This window comes from Corvus cornix, chromosome 17 (genome assembly GCF_000738735.6).
Source record: "Corvus cornix cornix isolate S_Up_H32 chromosome 17, ASM73873v5, whole genome shotgun sequence".
Taxonomy (NCBI): Eukaryota; Metazoa; Chordata; class Aves; order Passeriformes; family Corvidae; genus Corvus; species Corvus cornix.
The window spans coordinates 864,704-888,611 of NC_046346.1; the positions used below are offsets into that span (position 1 = coordinate 864,704).

General features: G+C 46.4%; 2 protein-coding genes across 6 annotated transcripts; one reads left to right on the forward strand and one right to left on the reverse strand.

The window, feature by feature from the left end:
• Positions 1 to 660: 660 nt before the first annotated feature.
• ARPC5L (actin related protein 2/3 complex subunit 5 like) lies at positions 661 to 3,863 on the forward strand. The gene is made up of 4 exons (XM_039561745.1): positions 661 to 852; positions 1,046 to 1,118; positions 1,417 to 1,593; positions 3,298 to 3,863. The coding sequence occupies exons 1-4, from the start codon at positions 713 to 715 to the stop codon at positions 3,358 to 3,360; spliced, it is 453 nt and encodes a 150-aa protein (XP_039417679.1). The 5' UTR covers positions 661 to 712; the 3' UTR covers positions 3,361 to 3,863.
• Positions 3,864 to 4,364: 501 nt separating this feature from the next.
• Positions 4,365 to 22,260, reverse strand: GOLGA1 (golgin A1). Of its 5 annotated transcripts, none has more exons than XM_010397891.4 (23): positions 21,971 to 22,260; positions 20,903 to 21,210; positions 19,177 to 19,267; positions 17,812 to 17,886; positions 17,227 to 17,324; positions 16,700 to 16,732; positions 16,041 to 16,169; positions 15,602 to 15,771; positions 15,110 to 15,221; positions 14,891 to 14,986; positions 14,546 to 14,671; positions 13,601 to 13,696; positions 13,063 to 13,158; positions 12,658 to 12,810; positions 12,341 to 12,436; positions 11,546 to 11,635; positions 10,647 to 10,749; positions 10,223 to 10,380; positions 9,884 to 10,045; positions 9,335 to 9,394; positions 8,627 to 8,791; positions 7,662 to 7,748; positions 4,365 to 6,820 (listed from the first exon to the last, which is right to left on the reverse strand). In XM_010397891.4, exons 2-23 carry the CDS (start codon positions 21,035 to 21,037, stop codon positions 6,740 to 6,742), a joined length of 2,412 nt encoding a protein of 803 aa, XP_010396193.1. In that variant the 5' UTR covers positions 21,038 to 21,210; positions 21,971 to 22,260; the 3' UTR covers positions 4,365 to 6,739. The 5 variants fall into 5 exon arrangements, with proteins under 5 accessions (XP_010396193.1, XP_019140419.1, XP_019140420.1 ...); XM_019284874.3 differs by lacking the exon at positions 21,971 to 22,260 and adding an exon at positions 21,566 to 21,610 and having other exon boundaries at positions 15,602 to 15,759; XM_019284875.3 differs by lacking the exon at positions 21,971 to 22,260 and adding an exon at positions 21,566 to 21,610 and having other exon boundaries at positions 10,262 to 10,380.
• Positions 22,261 to 23,908: the final 1,648 nt, after the last annotated feature.

Sequence of the window (23,908 nt, forward strand, 5' to 3'; positions counted from 1 at the left end):
CGTGTGTGTCCGTGTGTGTGTGTCCGTGTGTCCCTGTGTCCGTGTGTCCCTGTGTCCGTGTGTGTCCGTGTGTGTCTCTGTGTGTCCCTGTGTGTCCGTGTGTCCGGGTGTGTCCGTGTGTCCCTGTGTCCGTGTGTCCGTGTGTGTCCGTGTGTGTCCCTGTGTCCGTGTGTGTCCGTGTGTGTCCCTGTGTGTCCCTGTGTGTCCGTGTGTCCGTGTGTGTGTGTCCCTGTGTCCGTGTGTCCGTGTGTGTCCGTGTGTGTCCCTGTGTCCGTGTGTGTCCGTATGTCCCTGTATCCCTGTGTCCGTGTGTCCGTGTCCCTGTGTCCGTGTGTCCGTGTGTGTGTGTGTGTCCCTGTGTCCGTGTGTCCGTGTGTCCGTGTGTCCGTATGTCCCTGTATCCCTGTGTCCGTGTGTGTCCGTGTGTCCGTGTCCCTGTGTCCGTATGTCCGTGTGTGTGTGTGTGTGTGTCCCTGTGTCCGTGTGTCCGTGTGTGTGTGTGTGTGTGTGTCCGTGTGTCCGTGTCCCTGTATCCCTGTGTCCGTGTGTCCGTGTCCCTGTGTCCGTGTGTCCGTGTGTCCGTGTGTCCGGGTAACTCCCCCCGCGCGGGGCGGGGCGGGGCGGGGCGCGGCGGCCGCGCTGGTTCCGGTTCCGCCGGGGCGGGCGCCGTTTCCTGCTGGCGCGGGGCCGGGCCGGGGCGGTGCCGGCGGGGATGGCGCGGAGCACGCTCTCGTCCCGCTTCCGCCGCCTCGACATCGACCAGTACGACGAGAACCGCTTCGTGGAGGAGCCCGAGGAGGCGGCGGCGGCCGAGCCCGATGCCAGCCCCGAGGTGGAAGCGCTGCTCAGGCAATATCCTTTGGGCCGGGGGGGCCGGGGGAGTCCCGGGGACCGGCCGCAGTCGCCCGCACGGGCCCGGAGCGCGTCGCTCCCGCGGCCGCCCGTGACTCGCGGTGCGGTTCCGCACGCGTCCCTCGCCCCGGCAGGGCCGCGGGGCCGTCGTGCTGCCCAGGTCGCGGTTTGAGTCCTTGACCCGCCGCCGCACAGGCGAGGCGCTCCGGGCCTTCCACACCGCCATCCGCAGCTCCCCGGGCAACACCAGGAACCAGGCGATGAAGGTAGCGGGGGTGGAGGCCGGGCAGGGCGGGGGGGGTTAGCACACGGTGTTGGGGCGCTGTGAAGTGACAGTGGCACCCCAGAGATCTGAGCAGCACCGTTGCGGTTAATGAGCTTGTGCTGGCATGGGTGATCCCCGTTCCCCTCATTCACCCCTTCCTCCTTTAACCCCAGAACTGCTCACCTCGCTTACAGAAATAACCCAGCCTGGAATGTGGCCACCTCTTGCCAAATACGAATCTTGGGATCGTTTCCAGCTGTTCTGGTTCTCACATTTCCCTCTTTTCCTTGTCTTCCCAGGAGCAAGCCCAGGGAACGATGCTTAAAGTCCTCACATCTTTTAAAAGCAGTGAAATAGAACAAGCGGTGAATTCCTTAGACAGAAACGGTGTTGACTTGTTAATGAAGTACATTTATAAAGGATTTGAAAAGCCAACAGAAAACAGCAGTGCAATATTACTTCAGTGGCACGAAAAGGTACGTGTTCAGGGCACTTTTGGCTCAGCCATCCTCACAGGGTCCTGGTCAGTGGTTTCAGGAGAGCCTCTGAAAAGAAGCAGATGATGGCAGTGTCTCATCTCTGAGAAGCTCACTGTTTCCTTTTATCTTTGGTCTCTCTGAGCCTGGATTCACAAAGCCTTTGCCTGTATTTCAAACCTTACACTCTGCCATGGGGAGAGGAGACTCGTGGCAGGGAGTTCTCCCTGCTGGAGGAAGCCCCATGCTGCCCTTGGCACCCAACGCATGCAGGGGCTCCACCGAGGAGAAGGGGTGGGAGATGTGACTGGGTGGATGGATGGGGCAGCTGCAGCTTCCTCTGTGGCCGAGTGTTTGGCCGACGGGGCTCAGGCTAGCTCAGGTCTGGCAGTTTTCATCAGCTGAGTCACAGGGTTTAGCAAACCTGTTTGGTTTGCCCAGGAGAGGACTTTGAGGTCTCCAAAGATTCCACTGGGGACCAGTGGAGGCCTCTTGTGTTTCTGTGGAATGTCTGTTGTGAAACAGGGAATGTGGGATGTGTTCAGCAGCTGACCATGGAACTTTCTTCCCTGTGATGGGTTGAGGCACATCCCTGAAGCAGCTGCTGGGTACCACTGCCCCCAGGCAGGAATCCAAGTAAAGTCTTCCCCCACTGCAGGGGGTTTAGCTGAAGCCCTGGCTGTCAGTGCTCCTAGGAAAAGTGATCCCTGGGAATGCTGCAGCTCCCTGTGCAGCGCAGCTGCTGCGAATGCTGGTGTCATTTTCCCAAGGTGCAGAGCTTTTTGCTGTGGTATGTAAAGCCAGGGCTGGTGTAGTGTGACTCCAGCTATTGGCTGCTGTCACCAGCTTTGCCAGGCCTTGTCAAGGGAGGAGAGAATTTCCTCAGGACAGCAAAGAACGTGTTTCTGCTTGGCTTTTTGTTGTTTTGTTTTTTTTTCCTGTTGTTTCCACTGAGGTGCTTTCAGGTAAGTGTGGGTGGGTGCTCCCAGTGTGGGAGGTGACACACCACCACCCTGACTGGTACTCAGAGCGTGTAGGGACAGGCAAGGCATCTCATCCTCCCTGTTGTGAAAGGAACAAGGCAGGTCTGAGTAGGCTGGGCAGGGTTTAAAGCCTAGTGTTCTGTGGCAGTACTGGTAGGACATGTGGCTTGCTCAGAGCAGAGTCAGCTTAGTGGTAGTACCAGTCTGTCCTCTGAAAACGCCTGTGGCAGGTCTGGTAGCTCGGGAACTTTACCTGCCTGAAGCACCTGCAGGTCCTGCTCCAAGTGGGTGCTTTGCATTCATCCAGTTGTGTTCCCCAGTGCTGTGTCTTGCACTGCGCTGATACCCCTGAGCTGTATTGGAATTGTGGCTGCAAAGTAAATGCCCCATTTTCAGCAGTCAGCTTAAATATTTATTTTTTCATAATCGCCTCCATCTTCTAGACTTCAGAAGGAAACACTGTTTACACTGAGGGACACAAATGAAACTGAAGCAAGCCCTTCCTCCCTTCTCCTCCTCTTCTGCTCAGGGATACGGGAGGTGAGACATTCTGCTCTGTCAGTGACGTGCAACACTGGAGTCCTCGAGATCCAAAAGATGGTTAGATTTGGAGAATGACAGTTTCTAATTCTGGAAAAGAGCCATAGTCCCTTCTGTGGCTAAACTCTTCAGTGTTCTGTGTGGGACGTGGTGACTTTGTAACCTCTCTCCTTTCCCACAGGCACTGGCAGTAGGAGGCCTGGGCTCCATAGTAAGAGTTCTTACAGCAAGGAAGACTGTGTAAAGACTGTTAACTTGGACAGAGGTGACGGTCAGGTTTGGACTCAGAAGAAGGAATGAGCTGAAATTACACTGGTCCATCTTTATTAGAGATTGCAATCTACTGAAATCCTACAGTAACCTCCTCTTGGAATGCTTTTAACCTTAAAGGTGGGGGAAGAGTAAAGGTATTCCTGCATATTCCGACTATCACATACAGGAGCCAAGACATTCTCCTGCTCCCTTCTTTAACAGACAGAGAAGGCACACTCCTGCTTCCTATTACTGTAAGTGAACAGGTATTTCAGATGCTGCTTTAGCCAGGTGTGGTGATACAAGCTCCCGTGTGTCCTGCTTAGTCCCAAGGTAGCTGTGTCTGGGCCGAGATCCTGCAGCTGATGGTGGAGAAGGGCTGTTAGAACGGCGGCTCTGAACGCGTGCTCGAAGGACTGTTGGACTCTGGGGTTGGGTTAATGTAAAGTGAAGTGCCTGCTGCATCAATAAAGTTCCTGGATCACATGAGTTAAATTTATTTTCAGCTAAATTTTAAGTCTGACACTTACTCCAAAGCAGGCCAGCAATAACCCAGTTGAACCCAGTGTCCACCTTTGTATGACTGCTCCTAACTCCAGCTACTTAGAGAATTTTTCCTTAAATCCAACTGTGTCCTGTGCTTTGCCCAGGCAGGACATGACTCCTGGATCCATGGCTGTCCCCAGATCAGTGGCAGCTCCACACGTCCCTCTGGCTCGGGCAGGGCTCCCTGCCCTTTGGCACCAAGGAGCAGCTGCTTGGGGAGGCCCAGCTCCACCCCATCCTGGCATCCATCAGCTGCTCAAAGTGCAGCAGCAGCTGTTCCTGGTGGGAGGAGAATTTGGAAGCAGCAGTGCCACCTTATTGTGGCACAACTCCCTGTGAGATACCACCCTGGGCAAAGGTGGGGTTTGGGTCATGCTTTAAAGGTCAGTTTTAAATAACTATAGCATCCCAGGGGAGATAACCAGCACTATAAAAAGAAAGAAATCAAGATAAGGGGTTTGATCCAAAATGTATTGCACCACAAATTTCATAGTGTTTCATCATACAATCCATATTTACAGCATAGACGGAAAGAAATCCAATGGTGATAGAAAGGATTATGTATAACCACTGTTCTGAGACAAGGGAAAGTGCATTAGCTTTTTAATACATGTATACACACCAGTCTTGCTCTGATATCTAACAAAAATTCAACACTTAAGAACTAGTTTATGGTAAGTTGATCCTGTATGAGCTTTGGGATCTGAAACTGAAGTCATTAGTGAATATGTAACATAAGATTTTACTTTGTCACTCCGTTCCAGGCTGCCTGTCCTGCTGTCCTTACTGTTCAGCAGTAACGTTTGAAGCCAGGATCAGCATAAACCCAATAGTCATTCAGCAGGGATCAGTGGGGGTGAGGGAGTCCTGACCCCTGCTCCCACAGAAACAGGGCTGGGCAAAGGGACATCAGAAAGGAAAAGATCTCAGAGAATAAAATCTTCCCAGAACCAACAGGGTTATTCCACCCCGCTGTATCTCAGTAGAGAAACAATTGAAATAAATGTACTTTTTGATTGTCTATTTTCACAGTAGAGCAGAGCTGAACCCTTCCATGCTCTATCCTGTCTGGAAGTGCCATGAATCCAGTTACTAAGGACTGTCTGGACAAGCTTTAGTGTACCAAAAAAATTCTGTTGGTTTTCTTAACTTCTGACAAACCCAGCCTGGCTCTAAGCTGAGGAGTATCACCTGTGCCCAGTAACAGCTCCTGGGAGTACCTGTGTCTGGGGTGGGGCTGTCTGGGAGAGCAGCAGGGTCTGGATTCTCTGGATCAGCACATTCACCTCCTGTTGACTGACCTCACCTGAGGGAGGTTTCACCTTGGGCCCAGCACAGGTGTGCATGGAAGCAGGAGCAGCTCCCCTGCTGCACCTCCAGCCACTCCAAGGTCAGTCAGAGGCCTGTCAACCAAGATAAACACCTCAACAGTGACTGGATCTCCACTGGACAAAGTCTGAATTATCCTGAATACATTTAACTGAAGTATGAACTTACTTTTAAGAGAATTCCCAGAACTGCAGCCTGTTCACTGAATTCCATACATGTATAAATTTTTGGAAATACGTCTCATTTTTAAGAAGTCAGACTTAGTGCTGCTTCCCATTTGGATCCAGATTTTGCAGTGGTGTTAATAACTATGGGCAAAATTGTGCTTCCAGGGAGGGAAGTGCCACCTTGGTCCCCTTTCCTTATTGTATTAGGAAAACAAGCTCCTGGAACCATGACTTGTTCACTAGGAGTTGAATTTTGCCCTCAAACCCCTCAGGAGCAGCATTTCTTTTACTGTAATAGTCAGGACACAGTTAACATATTCGTAACAGTTTTTAAGCATCAGTATTGGAAGTACAGAAAACCACAACCAAAGGGGCAGATCCTGGTTACGAGGATTTGTTGCTAGCAGACTTGGAAGAAAAAAAATAAACCGAAGTGTTTAGTACCGGCATTCTTCACCCTTTGTCACTAGATTTTTATTTTATTTTTTTTTAAATAAAAGGTATTTTTTAGTGTGGATTTACAATACCTGGAACTCAGCTTTAAAAATTTAAAATGGTTTCCTACCCCTTTTCCCACTGCTAACAACCCATGGAACAGGCTAATAGATTAGTTGTAAAGGCGACTGAGGATTAGGTACTATAATTAAGACCATTTTAAATATTATTTTTCTTTAAGAAAAGTAAAATCAGACAACTCTAAAGTTGTGCTCTCAAATTAAATAATCATCAACATGCAGCCTTGAGGACTGCAGGCCAGGATAAATGCACCTTAAATTACACAGTGATATGAAAAAAATGCCAACCATTAGTTATGTCAGTATTAGAAGGCAAGGCAGAGTTCTTTTTTGGTTAAAGCTCCTGCTCCTGTCCTGTGAAAGGCTTTGCAAACCATCCCACTCTCAACACAGTTCTGCCAACACATTTTTCATTGCTGGCTTCCCACAGCCAGACAAGCAGCTTTTCTGTGCCCAGAGTTACTGGACTCCAGCACCCTGGAACAGCAGCGAGAATCACCATCCCAAGAGAATGAACTGGCAGCAGTGCTGTCAGCAAGGTCCTCAGAACCCTCTGGTGCCAAGAACCCAGGAGTGATGAACACAAGGAGCTGCTCCCATCACAGACACCGAGGTGGTCCCTGAATCCAGCCCAGAGCTGTTGCAGTCTGTAGTGAAAATGTCTCCTTGCACAGTATTAGTTTTGTAAACAGAGCCAGAAGTTCTTGTACAAAATACTGCAATGACAGTGATTAAGACACACCTGGAGCAGTGTGTTCAGCATTCTTTTCACAGAAAGAAGTGCCTGGATACTGCCTGCCACCTTCAGGGTCCCTTAAGGCCACAGAGTCCTTGGGCTCGAGATAGACGGCCGGATGCTGCCTTTGGGAGATGGCTTTGACCCAAACCAGGACATCTAGGACACAACAGCATGACACACATCACACAAGGTTCACACTTCTAAGATGTGAAAAAGAAATAATACGGTACACAGCCATGTTCTCATCATTTGATGGAAAGACCTATTTATAAATCAGAATGCTGCAGACTCCAGACTGAAGAAGTGGAGGCAGCTTCACACAATCAAATCTGGAAGGAACAGCACCCACTTCCCACAGGTGAAAATTACTGAAGATTATACTTACATATAGTCCTTTAAAATAATTTCAAATTAGAACTCTACAGTCATTCAAACACGGTGCCTTTAGTCAATGTAGCGTTAGAGTGTTCCCTGAACCAGATGGTGAGGAAATCTCTTCATCTGCAGACTGAACATCCCAACTCCCTGGGTGGGCAGGGATGATGCAGGATGTGGAGCTGAGGCAGCACTCACTGTTGAACATTCCCTAACCACCACACAGCCGGGGCCATGCAGATCTCATTTTAGCCCATGGAAAGGAGACACAGATCTTGGTGTCTGAGCCCAATGTCAAAAGGACAAACCCAGAATTAGACTCCTGCTGTTAAACACTGACTCTGTTGGGCAAGGAACTTCCAGCTTCTCCCCACAGATCAAGTCCACTGAGAAAGCTGTGTGCTAACTCCTCTGAGTACCAGAAAGCTGCTATTTCCCTCACTGAAATGTACAATTCCTGGCCCCTATGCATGTGATCAGCTAACATTTTAATAATACATGACATTTATTATTGTAGCTAACATTTGGAAAAAAGACACTTTTCCTAATCTCCCAGCATCTAGGAATTTTCACTGTCTCCTGGGAGTCCCATTAGAGACTACATATGGCACAGAACCCTTACCTTGTACTCCAAAGTTTCTTTGAGCATGTTTTCTTCCTCTTGTGAAAAATTCAGTAACACAGACACAGCTTTAATGAGATGGAATGCCTGAAAGAAACCAGAGAGTTGTGTTGCTTATGATGCTCTTGGGCTCTACACTCAGGACTACAGTGCAGCACAGAGTCCTGCAGGTCTGTCACAGACTTCAGCAGCCCAGCAGCCTCCCCTTATTCCCAGTTTCAATGGACTAGGATGGCCTGTATCTTACTTCTGTGTTTCCTGGCTTTCTGTTCTTTAAAAATTGTTTTGGAGAAAGAAGACAAGTGGGAGGCTGGTTAGTCAGAGTAGAGAAGCAGCCTGGCTGCTGCTTTGAAAAGTGGCTTAAACCAGCACGAGGCAAGAGAGATTCTTGTCATTCCAAATACACACTGAGGCACACTAAGTCCACAGTGCTCTCACACTCACTGGGGCACACAGGGCAGTGAGTGACAGTCAGCACTCGGATACCATGGAGTTGTACAGTTATTTTTTGACCTTACCCACTGACTTGCAATTAAGTGTTTTGTTGGCATGACTAATTTAACACAAGAGAACAGGAAGGAGTTCCAAATGCACAAGGAATTACCTCTTACAGACCAACAGCAAGTGATTTATGTCTTTTTCTTGGTTTTCTCTTTCTTAAATGTACAGCCATTCTAATTACATACTCCATATGCTCTTCAGAGCAGTGCAGAGGGAATCTCTTGTAGATGCAGATCTTAAACACCCAGATGTAACTACCTCCTAAAAACTTCAATGTCCCTTTCATGTAGTTCAAAGTAGTCTGCACTTCCAAACATGTTGCTGTTAGCTATTTTGTTTCATTATCCCCCACTGTACACTTTTTAATTGTAAAATTATGGAATTGGCATAAAGTGTCCTTAGCAGGTGACAGGTGGCAATTTCTAGAGAAAGACAGATGTAGAAAGAGAAGGTGACACCTTTACCTCAGATTCCCTGCAGGACATGAACTTTAGTACAACATGTTTAAGGTACTCAAAGTTTATCTCCCTCGAGTCATTCAAATCAGAGTTGTTGGTGACAGTCACAGAAGCATTAGGCACTTCAGAATTTGCACGTAGCTCAGGTACCTCACTGTCAGGCCTTATTTTCTACAAAAAAGAAAAAAACACAAAAAAACCCACAGAGGAAAAAGAGAAGTACATTGCAGACTCTGTCAGCTTGACACTGGGAGGGATCTGGGTTCAGGATATCTAAAGAGGGTTGTATTCACAACTGGTACAAACTGGACATCAACAGCTTCTCATCCTTCATGGGGTCACAGCAGAAAAGTGTCTCCAGCTCTCCCTGCACTGCAGGACAGGAGCTGGTTGATGTCAGTGTTCTGTGTACATTTCCCAAACCAGCTTGGAACTGGCTCCATGGTGGAAGCTATCCCTCAGTAATTTTTCCTATCACTAACCTGCCCTGAGCCTTTCAAATGTGGGCTTTCTTCAGAACAATTTTCAACATCAGAGCAAAAATAACAATTTTAAAACCTCTGTTTTTTGGGGTTTTTAAAAGACTTTTTTTCTTGGCGAGATAAACCATTGCAGAGAGTTGAAAGGGGAGTTAGCAGTCAAGCTTTTGGAATGACAGTGCAAGTACCTGCCAGCAAGTGCCATCTGAAGAGACTGAAAACACACAACCCTTACCAGCTCTTTCTGGAGAGTTTTCTTGAGTTCTGTCATTCTTTGCTGAAGCTGCTTTATCATCTGTAAGCACAGAAAAGGAGAGTTTAACAGTATCCATTGTCAGGACCCCCAGATAGCTGGAAAAACCCATGATAAACAAGTACTGAATGAAATAATAATTAACCAACACTGACAGCTGTGAAGAAGTAACCTGAAAGCCTTGCCTTGCCAGCTGCACACAGCAGCAGGCATGTGACAGGGGACACTTGGGCTTTCATGTGACAGCGCCGTGGAACTGAACTGAATTTGCACAAAAGGGCTCTGCAGGAAAGCTGTAAATAGTATCATTTGGTGCATCCTTCTGCCAAAATACATCAGGATTCATGCAGCTCTTGCTGCAGCTTTTATTCATTGTTGGTAGATCCTTGTATGATCCAGAGAAAAGCATTTATTCACAGCATACTGGATTCAAATTGGACAGGCCTGTCCTTTTAAGGCTGCAGCAGGGGCAGCACCAGTTACTTGGCTTCCTAATTAAGAGGGGAAAGACTACCAGGTGTTTCTGTTCACCTTGTTTTTCTCAGCAATTTGCTGTTCCAGCTCTCTGTTATCCTTCTGAAGTTGAATGATATCTGCAGCTGCCACCTCTCCGTTCTGTTCCACCACAGAGTTTTCTGGAGAAGGGAAATGCTCATTGTTCAAGGCTCTCGTCGACTCCTCCAGTTCTAAAACCTATAAAAATAAACAGTGAAGTGAAGAGATATCATGACATTTTCAGCCCAAGAACACTCCCCAGGGGGAAAGCCAGACTTCTTTTTGGTTGTCCAGGCAAGACAGAACTGGGGGTCTCCTGCACACCTCCCTCTTTTTCTGGGAAGTCTGACAGAATGGATTTGCAACAGCACTCACAGTTTTCTCATGCTCTCTGGCCAACAGGCACTCCTGTACCTGCAGCTTCAGCTCATCAATTTCCTTTCTTGCCGTTTCCTCTTTCTCCACTGCTTGGCTCTGACTTGCTTCTATGTCCAACTGTAACTGATGCACCTGCAGCAAGGCAGCTTCATGGTCTGGGAAAGGAGAGACCTGCTTAGTATCAGTGTTCCACATCAGATGGGAGTTTCTAATCCATTTTGTCTGTCATGAAGGCAGAAAGCCAGGGGAGAGACAGACACGAGAGACTGTCCAATTGGTAGTGAACAAGAAACCATTTTGAAAATTCTAAGAGATTAAATATAGAAGAGAAACCTAGAAAAATTACAATCTACCAGGCAAGGCCAGAACTAGAGACTGTACTTAAAGCTGTCTGGGATACAGTAGACTCATCTGGTCTAACCTTGACTGAGTTGGTTCAGTTCTTCTTTCTGTTTCAGCAGCAGACCACATTTTTCATCTATCAGCTGGTCTTTCTCCTTTATTAGGGCATTCAGATGTGAAACCTTCAAAGCAGACAAACAATGAACAGAAGTCATTAAAGATATAAAACAGAAAGAGGGTGTTGAAAGATTCCAACATCCTTCAGAGGCATCACCTCCACAATGCTGCCCTCAGTAACAAGCACTGAAGCTAATGCTGGAAGAGCTAAACCCCACTTGGCTTCTGTGCCACCATCAGATTGCCACAGGCAGCATGTGGCACCTGCAAAAGCCCCTGAGCAAAACTGGAGATGGCCTTAAACTCCTTCTACACAGAGCTGGCCCAGCAAGCACAGATCTACAGCAGTCCCAGAAGAATAAAGAACCCAAAAGATGGGACTAACTCCAGTCAAACTTGCTCAGTTGACAGTTCCTACTTTAAGCAAACACAAGCTCACACTATCCACCATTTCTTATACAGGAAGAGCAAAACAAGGCTACCTAGAACTGACATTTGGTACTGGATACAAGCTCCTCCCTATGAGGAAATGTACAAATTTAGAACTGCTGTGCTCCAGATGAATCCAGATGTGACACAGGCACTGAAAGGAACAACCCAGAACAAACAGGTTTCTTTAAAAGAAGCTGCCAAATGTCAGAGGCTCCTGATGGCTGGCACACTGGGACAGTAACACCTCACAGATTACAGGGCTCTGAAACAGTCTCAAGTTTACTGAGGCAACCACTGCTGTCTCACATGCTGTGGATAGGATTCTGATCAATTGTCTTGAATGTTGGGATAAATAAATCCAAACCTAGTCTGCTCTTTGAAAGGTCAGGATGTCTCAGATACATTTTAGAACAGTCATTATTAACCAACCTGCTGTTGTAATTCCTCTCTCTGTTTCCGTGCTTCTTCCAGGGCTTTGGCAATTTCCACACTGACAGTTTCTCTGCTGCTCATCTCATTCTGCAAACCAGAAGTAATTGAGATGTTATGTGAGACAACTGAATCAAGTCAGTCTCTCATCTTTAACCCCAAATCTATTAGGACTACATTTATCAGTGTTCTGACACACCAATTTCCAAATGAGTTAGGTTTGTTTTACTGACTGCTGCTCTCTGCATATGCAAGAGCAACACAAAACTGATGTAAGGACCCAAACAAACCCAATGCTTGCAAGATCTTTCAGCTTGAAGTCTCTATTACAAAGAAGTAGCTCCTTGCTACAACAGATCTTTATTCCAATTGGGCATCCAGGAGTAGCTACAGAAAAAATTTCAACCATCTAAAATTACAGTCAAAATTGGATAAACAGTAAACACCCGACTAATTTAAGTTTTTAACATTTTGGTTTGAACACTGTGAGTGGAATTTGATGTTGAACCATTCTGTATTCACCACTGCTAACAGGATTTCCAAGCTCTTCACATGCCTGACAATATGGGAATGTATTATTTCTGCCTGATTTAGGCAGACCCAAGCATTCTGGTTCAGAAAAGGATCAACCCTTTGTAATGCTTCTCAAACACATTTCTGCTGAGTACCAGAGATGATTTACAGCTCCAAGTACCTGCAACCTGTATGTAACAGACCTCCAAGTACTGTGCTCTTTACTGTTCCCCAGCCTCAGCTCTGTCCCAAGCCAGTGCCAGCACCCAGTTCAGCCCTTACCTTTAGCCTGTTCAGTTCAGACTCCTGTTGTTTTAAAGAACTCTCATACCCTTCTTTGCTTCCCTTGAGGTTTTCATTTTCTTCTTCCAATTGGCTCTGTAAAATAAAGTGTTTAAATATGCAGTACAATTATTCTAATGCTTTGTTTAAACAATTAAACACATCTAATACTTTGCTCATATTTAGTTCCTCAAAGTATGAGATCTTCTAGTATAATGCCAGGAGCACTGAATAAGAACAACAAGCAAGGTCCATAAGCTGTGTTAAAATCATGTTGTGAAGACTCTCACAACCCACCAGACAGTTTCTGTACTTACAATCCTGTGCTGAGTTGTTGTTTTATCCGATTCCCAAGCTTTTTCAAGAGCAGCAATCTGAGACTCCAGCCCAGTAACTTTCTGATCATACTGATTTTTCTCACTTAAAATCTGTTGCTGCAGGCGATTTCTTTCATCCTCTAGAGCAGTTTGCTTAAGAGACATAAAGAAAACCACATTAATAAAATGGTATTTTGACATTCTGACAAGATCAGACACCATTCCATGAGACACTCTCAAACTGAGGAACATTATTCCTTTGGCAGCAGTGTCATGTACTCACAGACAGGAGTTCAGGAGACAAACAGCAAGAAAACTCTTGAGGAACAAAATAGAGAACTGATTGTCTCTGGGGATTCTGAAGACTGATCTGTTAATGGTCAGTGAAACATGCAGGATACTCACCAGCTTCTGGATCTTCAGATCCTGCTCAGCAGCTGCTTCTTTGCTCTTTTTCAATGTTTCTGTTGCAATCTGTAGTTTCTGTTCCAGTTCTTTATTCTAAAATAACACCATGAATTGAACTCCTTATCCACTGGCATCTATGTTATTAAAAAATATGTGCATAATACAGAGTGGCCCAGGAGAAGAAGGTAAATATTAAATCCCTGAAATCACAGAGATGAGAGAGGCCGTCTATTTGACACATGCTGGTTTTAGAAACTCTTCACCACAGCACTACCCCAGCAATGCTTGCACTTGAGTTATTTGTTTCTTAGTACAGGCAGGATCTGCACAAAACCTCTACCTTCACCTCTAGGCCCTCCTCCACCCATAAAAGTGGGGAGATGCCCAGAGACACGGATCAATTATTCTCCTTTCAAGACCAAATCCAACTAAATGTGCAGTCTTACCTTTGGCTGGGAGTGCAGTGAGGGGAGGAGGAATAGGACATAGAGGATGAAAACAGTGGGAATCTGTATTGAAATTAAAAACTACTCACCTGTGTTTCCAACTGGTTCACAGCCCCGCTGTGCCGTGTCCTGTCTGTCAGTACCTGCTGCCTGCTCTCCTCCAGCCTCTGCTCAAGAGCAGCTTTCTGAAGATTACATTGAGGTGAAGAACAGGAGGAAGGATGGACAAAAACTTAAGTTGGGGGGGGTGTAGTTAAAGTTTTCCTTTTTATTTCATTAATAAGGTCAAACTAAAATGGGACAGAATGTTTTAGTATCTCTAGATGGACTTTAAACTGGCTTGAGCTTACTAAGCCAAGTCCTTTCATCACAGAAACACTGAGGTGATGTGACTGTAGGCACCCTGACCAGGGAAGAGCAAACGTTCCCTTGTCTTCCCAAGACCCAGCTGGGAAGACATTGCTCCAGGCTGATTCTGAGCCGGAACATCAGTGCTTGAGAAAGAGATCAAGAAGCAATGAGAGAAAGGGGATTAACCACAGCTAAGTTTCTGTTTTCAGCTGTTGTTTAGCACTTCTGAGGCTGAGGTTTTCAGCATACAACATTCTGTTTGCACACCTATGTGCAAACAGCTCCCCTCCCTGCCCCACTGCCTTGCCAAAGAATAAGGAAAAGCATTCCCTGTTCTTTTAAGGATTAATCAAAAAAACCCCCTAATTGTTCCACCTCTTGTGGGGATGCTAGAAAGCTGCTCTTTTCCTTCTAAGCAGTCAGATGCAATGCCCAAATGGACAATGCAGAAAGGCCAACACAAGACATCTGTGCAGGATCCACACAAGCAGGCCCAGCGTAGCCAGCCACATGTTCTGCCCAGCACAGACAGTGTGCCAAAACACACTGACAGGACACATGTGCCTGTATGACATCAGCAGCTATTCTTTCCATGGGTGAGAAGTAATGGATGACCTAAAATACCCCAAAAGAAACAACTCACTAATATTGTACTTCTAAACAGCCTGTAACTGTGTAATTACCTCTTTGAGCAGCTCCTGCACATGTTCATCTCCTGAGAGATTTCTTTCTAGCTTTTTTTCCAGGGAAGACACCTTTTCCTGCAGCTGTTCAGTAAGTTTATCTCTCTCAGCAAATTCAAAAGTCATCTGTGAGAATGAGAAATCACAGAATCTTTTTTGTAATGAAGCTTTCAGCTAATCTGTTGTTGTTTGACTTTCAGAAATGGCATCAGAAAGGAAAGTCCTATTTGAAATATGATCCTAGGACATTTTCCAGATGCCAAACTTCCAACTACACAAAGGTGTACATTACCCAAACGTGCACCTTTACACCACCTACAGCACACGCGTGCGAAAGCGCTTCACCTTTTGCTTCTGTTGCTCATATTCCACCTTCAGAGATTCATGCTCCACTTGTAACACTTCCAGTCTCTTCTCACAACCAGAACCAGCCACTCGAGCCTAAACATTTTGAGAAATTACTTACTTTGAAACTTAAATTTCCAACACCACATAACTGATATCTAATCTAACTTCTGCAGACATGGAGCTCTTTGAATCAAATCTCACTTGGCTCAAACTTACATTTTGCAAGTCTACAGAAAGCTGCTGAATGACAGTTTGTAGCTCCTGTTCTCTTAACTCCAGAGCAGTGATCTTATTTTCTGCATTTGTCTCAGCTGTCATTAGTTCATCTCTTCACAGAAAGAGAATAAAAACAAGTGACATACTGTTCCAGAAAAATAATCTTTAGCAGATAATTCTGCTGCTTATGAAAATGGACTAAGCATCAACAAAATTTTCTTGTCCTAAAACCAGCCACCACCAATCACTGCTTGAGTCTACATTTTCCAAAAAAAAGTGATAGTTAAGCATTCAAACTATGAAAAAAGGAAGTAATTTACAAAAAAAGTATTACTATCATTGGCTTGGCATTTACATCCCCATGACCATAGCAGAGGCAAAATTCAGTCAATTCACTACATATATAAACTCTTCCAAAGAGACAGAACTGAGCATGAAGCAAAACCACAGGGGAAACACATCCACTGCTCCTCTGAAACACCAGCTCCATACCTCCGAGCCTCCAGCTCCGAGAACTGCTGCTGCAAGTCCTGGAGATCCTTCCTCAGGCTCGAGGACTCGCTCCTCGCCTCCTGCAGCTCTGCTTTAGCGTGGGTCAGTTCTTGAGCGCGCGCCTCGAGCTCCTGCTCTGTTCTGCTCAGAGACTCTTCCTTTTTCAAAAGCTAAATATTAGAAAATTGTCTTTGGCATTACAGATGACCAGTAATACTGATTAACCTTTTCATTGAAGCTTGCCTGTTTTACTAAGTTATGGGCTGAATTAAGTGAGATAATAAACTATGCAATATTGTATTCAGTACCCACTGTTAGGATCTTGACACCAACCAAATCTGTGTACAAGCATAAAGGCTAAAAAAATTAATGCAGGGCTACCACTAACGTGATATCCTAGTAAAAATTTTAGGAACTGAAAAGTTTAAAATATTCTTACCATGTGTTTAACTTTGGCAATTTCCTGCTGCTGAAAGCCCTCCAGTTCATCGATTTCATCTCGTTTTTGGAAAAGGTTCAAACTCTGCTCCCTCATTTCTTGTAACTGTGTTTGAAGCATTTTTTTTTCCTGATAAATGAACAAAAGTGAAAGAAATCAAAGAATATCTGTATGCTTATGTCAAGTCAATGGGAGTTTAGGTAAACTCTCTGGGAAAGAAATCTTGTCTTGCAGCCATACAGCTCCTGATGGTGCTCCATACAGAACTAGAAATCCTTTCAGGTTCATATCACAGGGCAAATTACCAAACTTCAAAAAAATGTAAAAAGAAATCTGAATTCATTACAATGCCACCAGTGACCATCTGAACTGAACTCTTAAATATGGACAATGTTCCACCTTACAGAAGGACAACTTGCCCATCACAACCCATCATTCTTTACTTCCCCGCTGAAAAATAATTCTGGAAAGGCCTCCCCAAGCATTTGAGCCAGTAACAAAAGCAAATGATTTGCCTCTCCCACTGAACAAGGATCAAATAATAAAAAAGGCCAAACAGAGTCGAGTTCTGATAGAGTTGGAAGCGTGCAGGATGGTGTTTGCAAAACACACACAGAGACACAGTACACCCCCCGAGAAAAACATCCAAGATTAATTACCTTTTCAACTTGACCAAGTTTTTCCATCCACTCCTGAACAAGAAAGAAAGAAAGGAGAAAAAAGATATAAAAATCCATTTGAAGATTTTCAAGGACAACAATTATGGTTAAAAGAAATAAAAAGCATTTTTATTGTTAGCAGATACTAAGCTTTGGTAATGATTAAAAAAATAATCAGCAGCAGTACAGTAACAGCCAGTGCTTGAATAGATAAAAGCTGAGGAATCATTCATGCTACCTGAATACATAAGCTTTATGCAAGTAAAATAAATGTGACAACATTGAATCTTATCAAAACACAAGCTTAACCTTTCATTAGGAATTTTTGTGGACTCTTGTAAAAACCAGTCGGAACAGTCCAGGCAGTGAGAAGTCCTGCACCATTCCTGGCACTGAGCTCAGCACTCCCTCCCTTCCCTTGGCGCTGGCATGCTCACACAATGCTGAACAATTATTTTAATTAATAGCAACACCTGCTTAAATCATCAGGGTCATGGGAGTCAAAAGTCCTGCTCACGCTCTGTTACCTTGTCCTTTTTTTCCAAGGCCAAAGCCATTCCTTCAGCCATCTTGGCTCGACTGGCCTGGTGAGCTTCATTCTGCTCCTGAAACTTCCTCATGGAGGCTATCAACAGAGAACCACCAGCTATATTAAAAACCCATCTTTTAAAATTGCTTCTCACTTTTCTCAAAGTTATTTATAACTTTAAAGAGCTTCTTCTGCAAGTAATTAGCCCCATCTTGACTGCAGCACTAACGCTGTGCCGCTCATTCCCTCACGCTGCTTGCATGCTGGCCAGGAGCCAAAGCTAACAGCAGACAGGAATACTGCTCCTTGCTGGCTCAGAACAAAGCTGGGGGCTTCCAAAAGGCCTTTCCTGCATGTTAGCCCCAAATTTGGCAGGAGGAGTATAATAACAACTTTGTTAAACACACTGCTGCTGCTTTTTATGCTGTAAATAAGGTAACAACTCGTGTTCTAATTCTTCACAGTACAGAGGTGCACAGTTTGAAAGGAAATCATTAGCACACCTGTACACCAAACCCCTTTCCTTCCAACCACAGCAATTTTCAACTTAACTAAACAAAAAGGAAAAAAGAAAAATACGTACAATCCTGATGCTTTTCTAATGCATTTTCAAGCTTCTCTTTTATCTTCTGCAGATTTCGGATCTGATCAGCATAATCTTGTGTGAGGAGGGAGAAGAACAGACCAGGAATGGACAGACATTGGGGAAGGACATTTTTACGGTAACAAAAACAAAAACAAAAAAAAAAAGAAAAAAGGATGAGTGGCAAATGACAATGATTTTCTCAATCAGAAAATCATTCCTGCTGAAGAAAACTTGGGTGACCACAACAATGAACAAGCAAATAGTTCCTGTCCACAGGGTTGGCACAAACAGAAGGGCCTGTCCCAGGGGTGTCAGTCACACAGACAAGGGCAGAACCAGAGAATGAACAACTGTCCCTCCCTTTTTACTTCATCCCAGAACAGTGATATATTTAACTCTGTTCAGGAAAGGTTCTGGCACTGGAGGGTGCAAGGAAGGGTTTATTCATGGCCATTGCATCCATTTACTCGTTGTTCCAGTCCTACAGCACTGCCCCCATCCTCACTCAGCAGAACTGACACAGGAGGCAGGGAATAAAAACTAAAACAAGTATACACACACCCTGAAGAAGTTCCTGTACGATGGAAAAGAGGATTTACTCACTGGGTGGTTGCCTGCATGAGACTCCTGACACTCAAGAGCCTCCCTCTCCTGTGTTAAGCCCCAGCCAGCACTTTTAAGTTTACCATGTACAAGCAGATGAGCACTTGGGCCTTTCAAATTTGATGTGAAGTAATTTTGAACCCTATATTTTCTTGAACTGAACAGAAGCCTGATAAATCTCCAGAATAAATTAAAATAATCCTGATCTGGCTGTAACTTTTCCTTATTTTCCAAGGGCTCCCATGAGCTTTGGGAAGCAGCAGTGTAACACAGTCAGCCCAGTCTCTGGTCCCCTCCCTACAACAGGGAAGGCGAGCAGTGACAGCCTTCACTACAGCTTCACAGAAGAAGGAATTAGAAAGAAAAAAGCCTCAGGACTGTTTTATGTTTCCTCATTTTCAAGCTCAGTTCTTTGAGGATGGCACTGTGTTACTGTCAACATCAGAACGCTCAGACCCTATGAGGAACAAACCATTCCACACAGGTGGGGACAGACGCTGTTTGAAACGTGGGACAGAAAGCGATCCCAGCTGTTCCAAGGAATCGCATAATGTATTACTGAAATCAGCAAAGAGCCAGTTGCCTTTGTAAAAAAATAACGATACTGGATGCTCCCTCCCTTGCTGTCAATCAACAGGCTTGCTACAAATCAGTTTTCAAAAGACCCTAACGCCATGTATTTTTAACAAATTAGACCATGTAAATTCAAAGGAAAACATTTCCTAAAGTAACAAGTTTTATATGTATCAGGGCACATACCAGACAGTTTCACCTCCAGTTTTCTTATTTGTTCATTTCTTCTGAACAACTGGGATGAAAGATCCTCTCTGGAGCTGCTTCCATCAGAAGCCTTGGGAGAAAAGCAACACTCTGTAACTTACAAAATTTAGAAAAAGCAATCCTACCATACATTAAGTCTGGGATAATAACCACTCTCCTGCCTAGGAACAGCTCTTGTTTTTCACATAAAGGGGAAAATCATACTAGCACAGCAGAAAGTGTAAAAAGTGCTGAAGGAGAAAACCAGCAAGGGCTTAATAGTGCCAGGCTGCCTGCTCCCCAGAGCACAATGCTTGGGAAGGAGCTGGTGCTGGGAACTGTTTGTCCAAACTGTCACTGACGAGATGGGGGAATGGAATGACTGAGGGGGAGGAAATCGGGCTCTACAACACAGGCACCAGGAAAGGTCAAAGCAAAAGTCGTGAAAATCAAAGTAATTAGAAAAGAAGCAGTAATGCTTTTCAGGTGGGATAAGCTCGCTGAAGCCCTGATGCAGCAATCTGTCCGTGCAAAATCTGCTGTATAACTGACTTATGAGTCCTCTGGTGGTTTTTGCTCCACAAAAATCAATAGCAAGAGCAGTTAAATGAATATTGATAAAACAACTAATTCTTGGAGGTTTTCTGAAAACCACTCAAGACTTCAGTCACCGCCATTATTTGTTTTCTGTTCTCCAAACTTGCAAGATGGTAAACAGAACTTCTACATGAGAATTTCCTAAGTGCTAAAAATAACCCTCAGAAAAACGCAAGACCAATATATTTCCACTATAAAATGTATTTAAACATTAGGAGCTCCAACTTTCTGCTTAACAGAACTGAAATTTCAGCTGAGCTTCAGAAAAAAAATTATTTAAAACTCAACTGTGTAAATAACTTCTTCACTCTGCAGACAGCAAACAGTGACTCGCTGCTGGCTCTGCACTGGGTCCTGCTGGCTCCAGCAGTGGGGTGACACTGCCTTAATCCAGGCTTTCAAAAATGTGACAGCCAGCCATCCAGGGCAGAGGTGCCAGAGCATTCCAGGGCTTCATTTAACCCATACACTCCTGGAATTTTACCACTTGTTTAAACAATGTTTTATAACGAAAGAGAGGAACTACAATAGTTTTGAGTGCAATAACACTGCACAGATGTTTTCGGCAGGTAGGAAGAGTACCAGGAAGCCAAGAGGTAAAATGAAAACTGGCCAGCATCTAGCTGGCTTTTCTAAAGACAGAAGCTGTGGCTGTCCCATCCCTGGACGTGTTCCAGGCCAGGTGGAACGGGACTTGGAGCAACCTGGTCTAGTGGAAGGTGTCCCTGCCCATGGCAGGGGGTTGGATGAGCTTTAAGGTCACCTCCAACCCAAACCACTCTAGGATTCTGTGCTTCAGTAATTAATTTTACTAAGAGGTATCTCACATGTAACGACAGCTTTAGTCACTATTTTATATCTATTTATCAATGTTCTGTATTGAAACAGCTTTGTAAGTCATGTTTACACGGGAATGGAAGCCTCCTGGCAACTTCTATGTCTAACAAATGTTTTCTCTTCAATATTTAAGTTCACTCAAGCTAATGATACCTTTATGCCTTAAGAGATACACTTACAAAGACACCACAGCACGTATTCAAATAGCACACTCCACTTAAAATGGTTGTCTGCAAAACCATAATAAAAATGCTGTCAGAGAAATCAGATTTCAAAACAAGGTGTAACTCACGAAGTCGTCTCCGGAGTCTGCTCCCACAGACGTGATCGATTCCTTACTAACAGACCTGGGGATGCGAGCGGCTCCTCCGGGCCTGGGAGCAACCGCTGCCTCCTCTGCGATCTTCTTCTTCAATTTGGCAAACATTTTACTGCTCTACAGCCCTGAAATATCCAGATCCTTTGGAAAGCCACGACCTCCAACGTTTAATACGCTGACACTCTGTCTAAAGCTTCCAAATGCTGAGACTTAATTCTGAGCCTCATCCACTGGTTTACTGCATTTCTAGTGCCATTAAAGCCCTCAAGGCCTGGCAGTGCCTGCAAATCAAACAGAAATGAGTTCCACACTAAAAAATCCCACCCGCATGAATCATTTAAAGGTAGTAGAAATTCTTTTAACATCGCATCTGTTACAACACGTTAAAAAATCGGGTCTCCCGGAGCAGAATCCGTTAAAGTCCCAAACCAACGGCCCCAAACGGCGGCGGGGCCCGGGCCGGGAGAGCGGGCGGGTCCCCTCAGCCCGGCCCTCACCCACACGCGAGGGAGGCCCGGCCCGGCCCCGCGGCGGCTGCTCCGCCCGGAGGCATCGAGGGCCCGTCACCGCCGCTCCCCCGCGGTCCCGGCCCGGCCGCCCCCTGACCTCCCGGTCCTCCGGCCCCTCGCTCCTCACCGCCCGTGCCCGGCCGGGCCTCGCCGGTCCCGCGGCCGCCGCCGCTTCCCCGGGCACCGCCGACCCGGAAGCGCCGCGCGGGGCGGAAGCGGCGCCGGCCCCGCTCCTCCCCCGGCCCCGCTCCTCCTCCGGCCCCGCTCCTGGCCCTCCTCCCTCCGACCCAGCTCCTCCCTCAGCCCCGCTCCTCCCTCCGACCCAGCTCCGCCCTCAGCCCCGCTCCTCCCTCCGACCCAGCTCCTCCCCCGCCCCTCCCGCTTCGCCCCCGGCCCAGCTCCTTCCTCAGTCCCGCTCCTCTGCCGCCCCGCCCCTCCCTCAGCCCCGCTCCTCCCCGGTCCCGCCTCTCCCGCTCCTCCCTCCCGCTGTCCCACCCCGGAGCGGACCAGGCGCCTCGCTACGAGCGTTTACCACAGTTTATTGACAGCACAGTCCGCCGGCGGGGCCGGGGCGGCGGCGGCCGGGACAGGGACAGCGAACGGCTCGGACACGGCACAACCGAGAACACCGGGCGGGAGCGGCCCCGGCGGGCGGGGACAAAAGCGAACGGAAATCTGCTCCAAAGTCTCTGGAAAGGCTGGAAAGGCGGTGACGAGCAGGACGCGGGGCTGGCGCTCGGTCTGTGGTACCCGCCCGGACCGGGTGTGTCCGCTCCGGCAGGGCCCGGCTCCATCGCGGCCTTTGCTTCTCCCCGCAGTGTCCAGCAGTAACACAAACACGCTTCTTCCCTCCCCGAACAACGGCAGAGTCGATTCTGGCATCACACTGCTTTGGCGATTACAGATCCCTTGCAAAAAAGTCCATTTGCTCCAAAAAAAGTTTATTTATATATCTCTATATATTTTAAGGAAAATATCAGTTTTTACCAAAATACGATATACAGGCACACAGCTGTAAAATAACTTTAAACCAATTCACTATAAAATTACTTTTGGTAATAAATAATTTGATTCTCAGAGAGGCAAAACACTCCCTGTACCTCTGCAGCTGGGCTGCCCGAGGCACGGTCCCTCTGCATTCCCAGAACGCTCCCCAACACTCCCACCTGCACTCCCCTCGTCCTTCTCGCTGGGCCTTGCCCAGGGCAGAAGCAACTTGTGCTTTTCAGCCTGCATGAGGCAGAATCCTGCTCCCAACAAACCAGTTCAATGGTGGAATGGTAATAAACACGTGCCAAAAGCAACCTGTGAAGTCAAGGGGGCAGATCCCCCCAGCAGGGTTTATTCTGGAAGGAGCAGCTGCTGGGATGGGGCTGGAGAGATCTGCTCTGCTCTGGGGCTCCTGCAGGCCAGCGAACTGTGCTGGGGTCTGCTCCCAGTGAGAATGAAACCTGGAACAAAACATCTATGCGTGCATCTAGGCAGAATTCAGAGACAGTCCTTAACCCCAAAAAAGATCTGTCAGATTCAAAAATCCTGAATTAACTCTCCTCAGCCATGGCATAGTAATGGTTTAGATGGGAAAGCAAAAAGTGGCTGACTGTCACTCCTAAATCTAAAGCAGTTACGTGTGTCCTCTGCTCTATTAGTGGACACCCAGATCTTCAAAGCACCTGAATACATTTGGTCACAGAACAGAATTGCTCTAAAAATCCAATGTTAAAATCGTAAGAGAGCCCCTTCGGGAGTGTATAATCTGCTCTGGAGAGCTTTGCCCTGGCCGCTGTGCCCAGTCTGACCTTACGAGGTGCACAGAGCAGTGTTCAGCTCTCTGTATTAGATTTTTTTCCTTGTTCATACAACTGTTCCTGCCTGCAGAGCTCCCTCAGCCCCAGGAGCAGCCACAGCCACCAACACCACCAGGACTGAGTGAGGCTCGGCCACTGCTGCACCACTGAGCTGCACTCGGACAGTTACTGAGGAACTGAACACAGGTAAAGCTTTTACAAAAGAAACCTCAAGACAAAACAGTTGTTCAGACAGATTCCAAGATTTTTAACTTTCAGGAAGGAGCAGACTTGCAGAACAGCATGGTTACAGGACACAGGAGGCGGTGAGGCAGGGGAGGTGCTTCCTAACTCATGATAGGGATGGGCTATGGAACAGCACTTCCATCCCATCCTTAGGGGAGAAGCCTGACCAGAGCTACTCAAATTGTAGCTTTTGACGATGATTAACTGAAGCCAAATTTCCTGTTGCCCCCATCTATTTCCTATGATCCTTTAAATACATCTCTGCACATCTCCCTGGGGAACACTCCTGAGGGGTTTAGTCCGTCATGACTTGACAGACATTGTTTTGATGAACTACTCAAAGAAGCATCCTGAAACTTCTCAAGAAAGCACTCCAGGGAGCAAGTCCTGTTTGCACAGCTCATGGAAGTTAGTGCTCTATTTAGCTTGTGCACAAA

Bases quoted from the DNA above. Each gene is read 5' to 3' on its own strand.
- ARPC5L (XM_039561745.1), top strand. From the start codon at position 713: ATGGCGCGGAGCACGCTCTCGTCCCGCTTCCGCCGCCTCGACATCGAC. The intron at 853-1,045 runs ATATCCTTTGGG...CCGCCGCCGCAC, and splicing joins GTGGAAGCGCTGCTCAGGCA to AGGCGAGGCGCTCCGGGCCT. The intron at 1,119-1,416 runs GTAGCGGGGGTG...TTGTCTTCCCAG, and splicing joins CCAGGAACCAGGCGATGAAG to GAGCAAGCCCAGGGAACGAT.
- GOLGA1 (XM_010397891.4), bottom strand. From the start codon at position 21,037: ATGTTTGCCAAATTGAAGAAGAAGATCGCAGAGGAGGCAGCGGTTGCT. The intron at 10,750-11,545 runs GTTGGTTAATAA...TCTGCTTTGAAG, and splicing joins GAGAGGAATTACAACAGCAG to GTTTCACATCTGAATGCCCT. The intron at 10,381-10,646 runs GTTAGACCAGAT...CTCCTTTCCCAG, and splicing joins ACTGAACCAACTCAGTCAAG to ACCATGAAGCTGCCTTGCTG.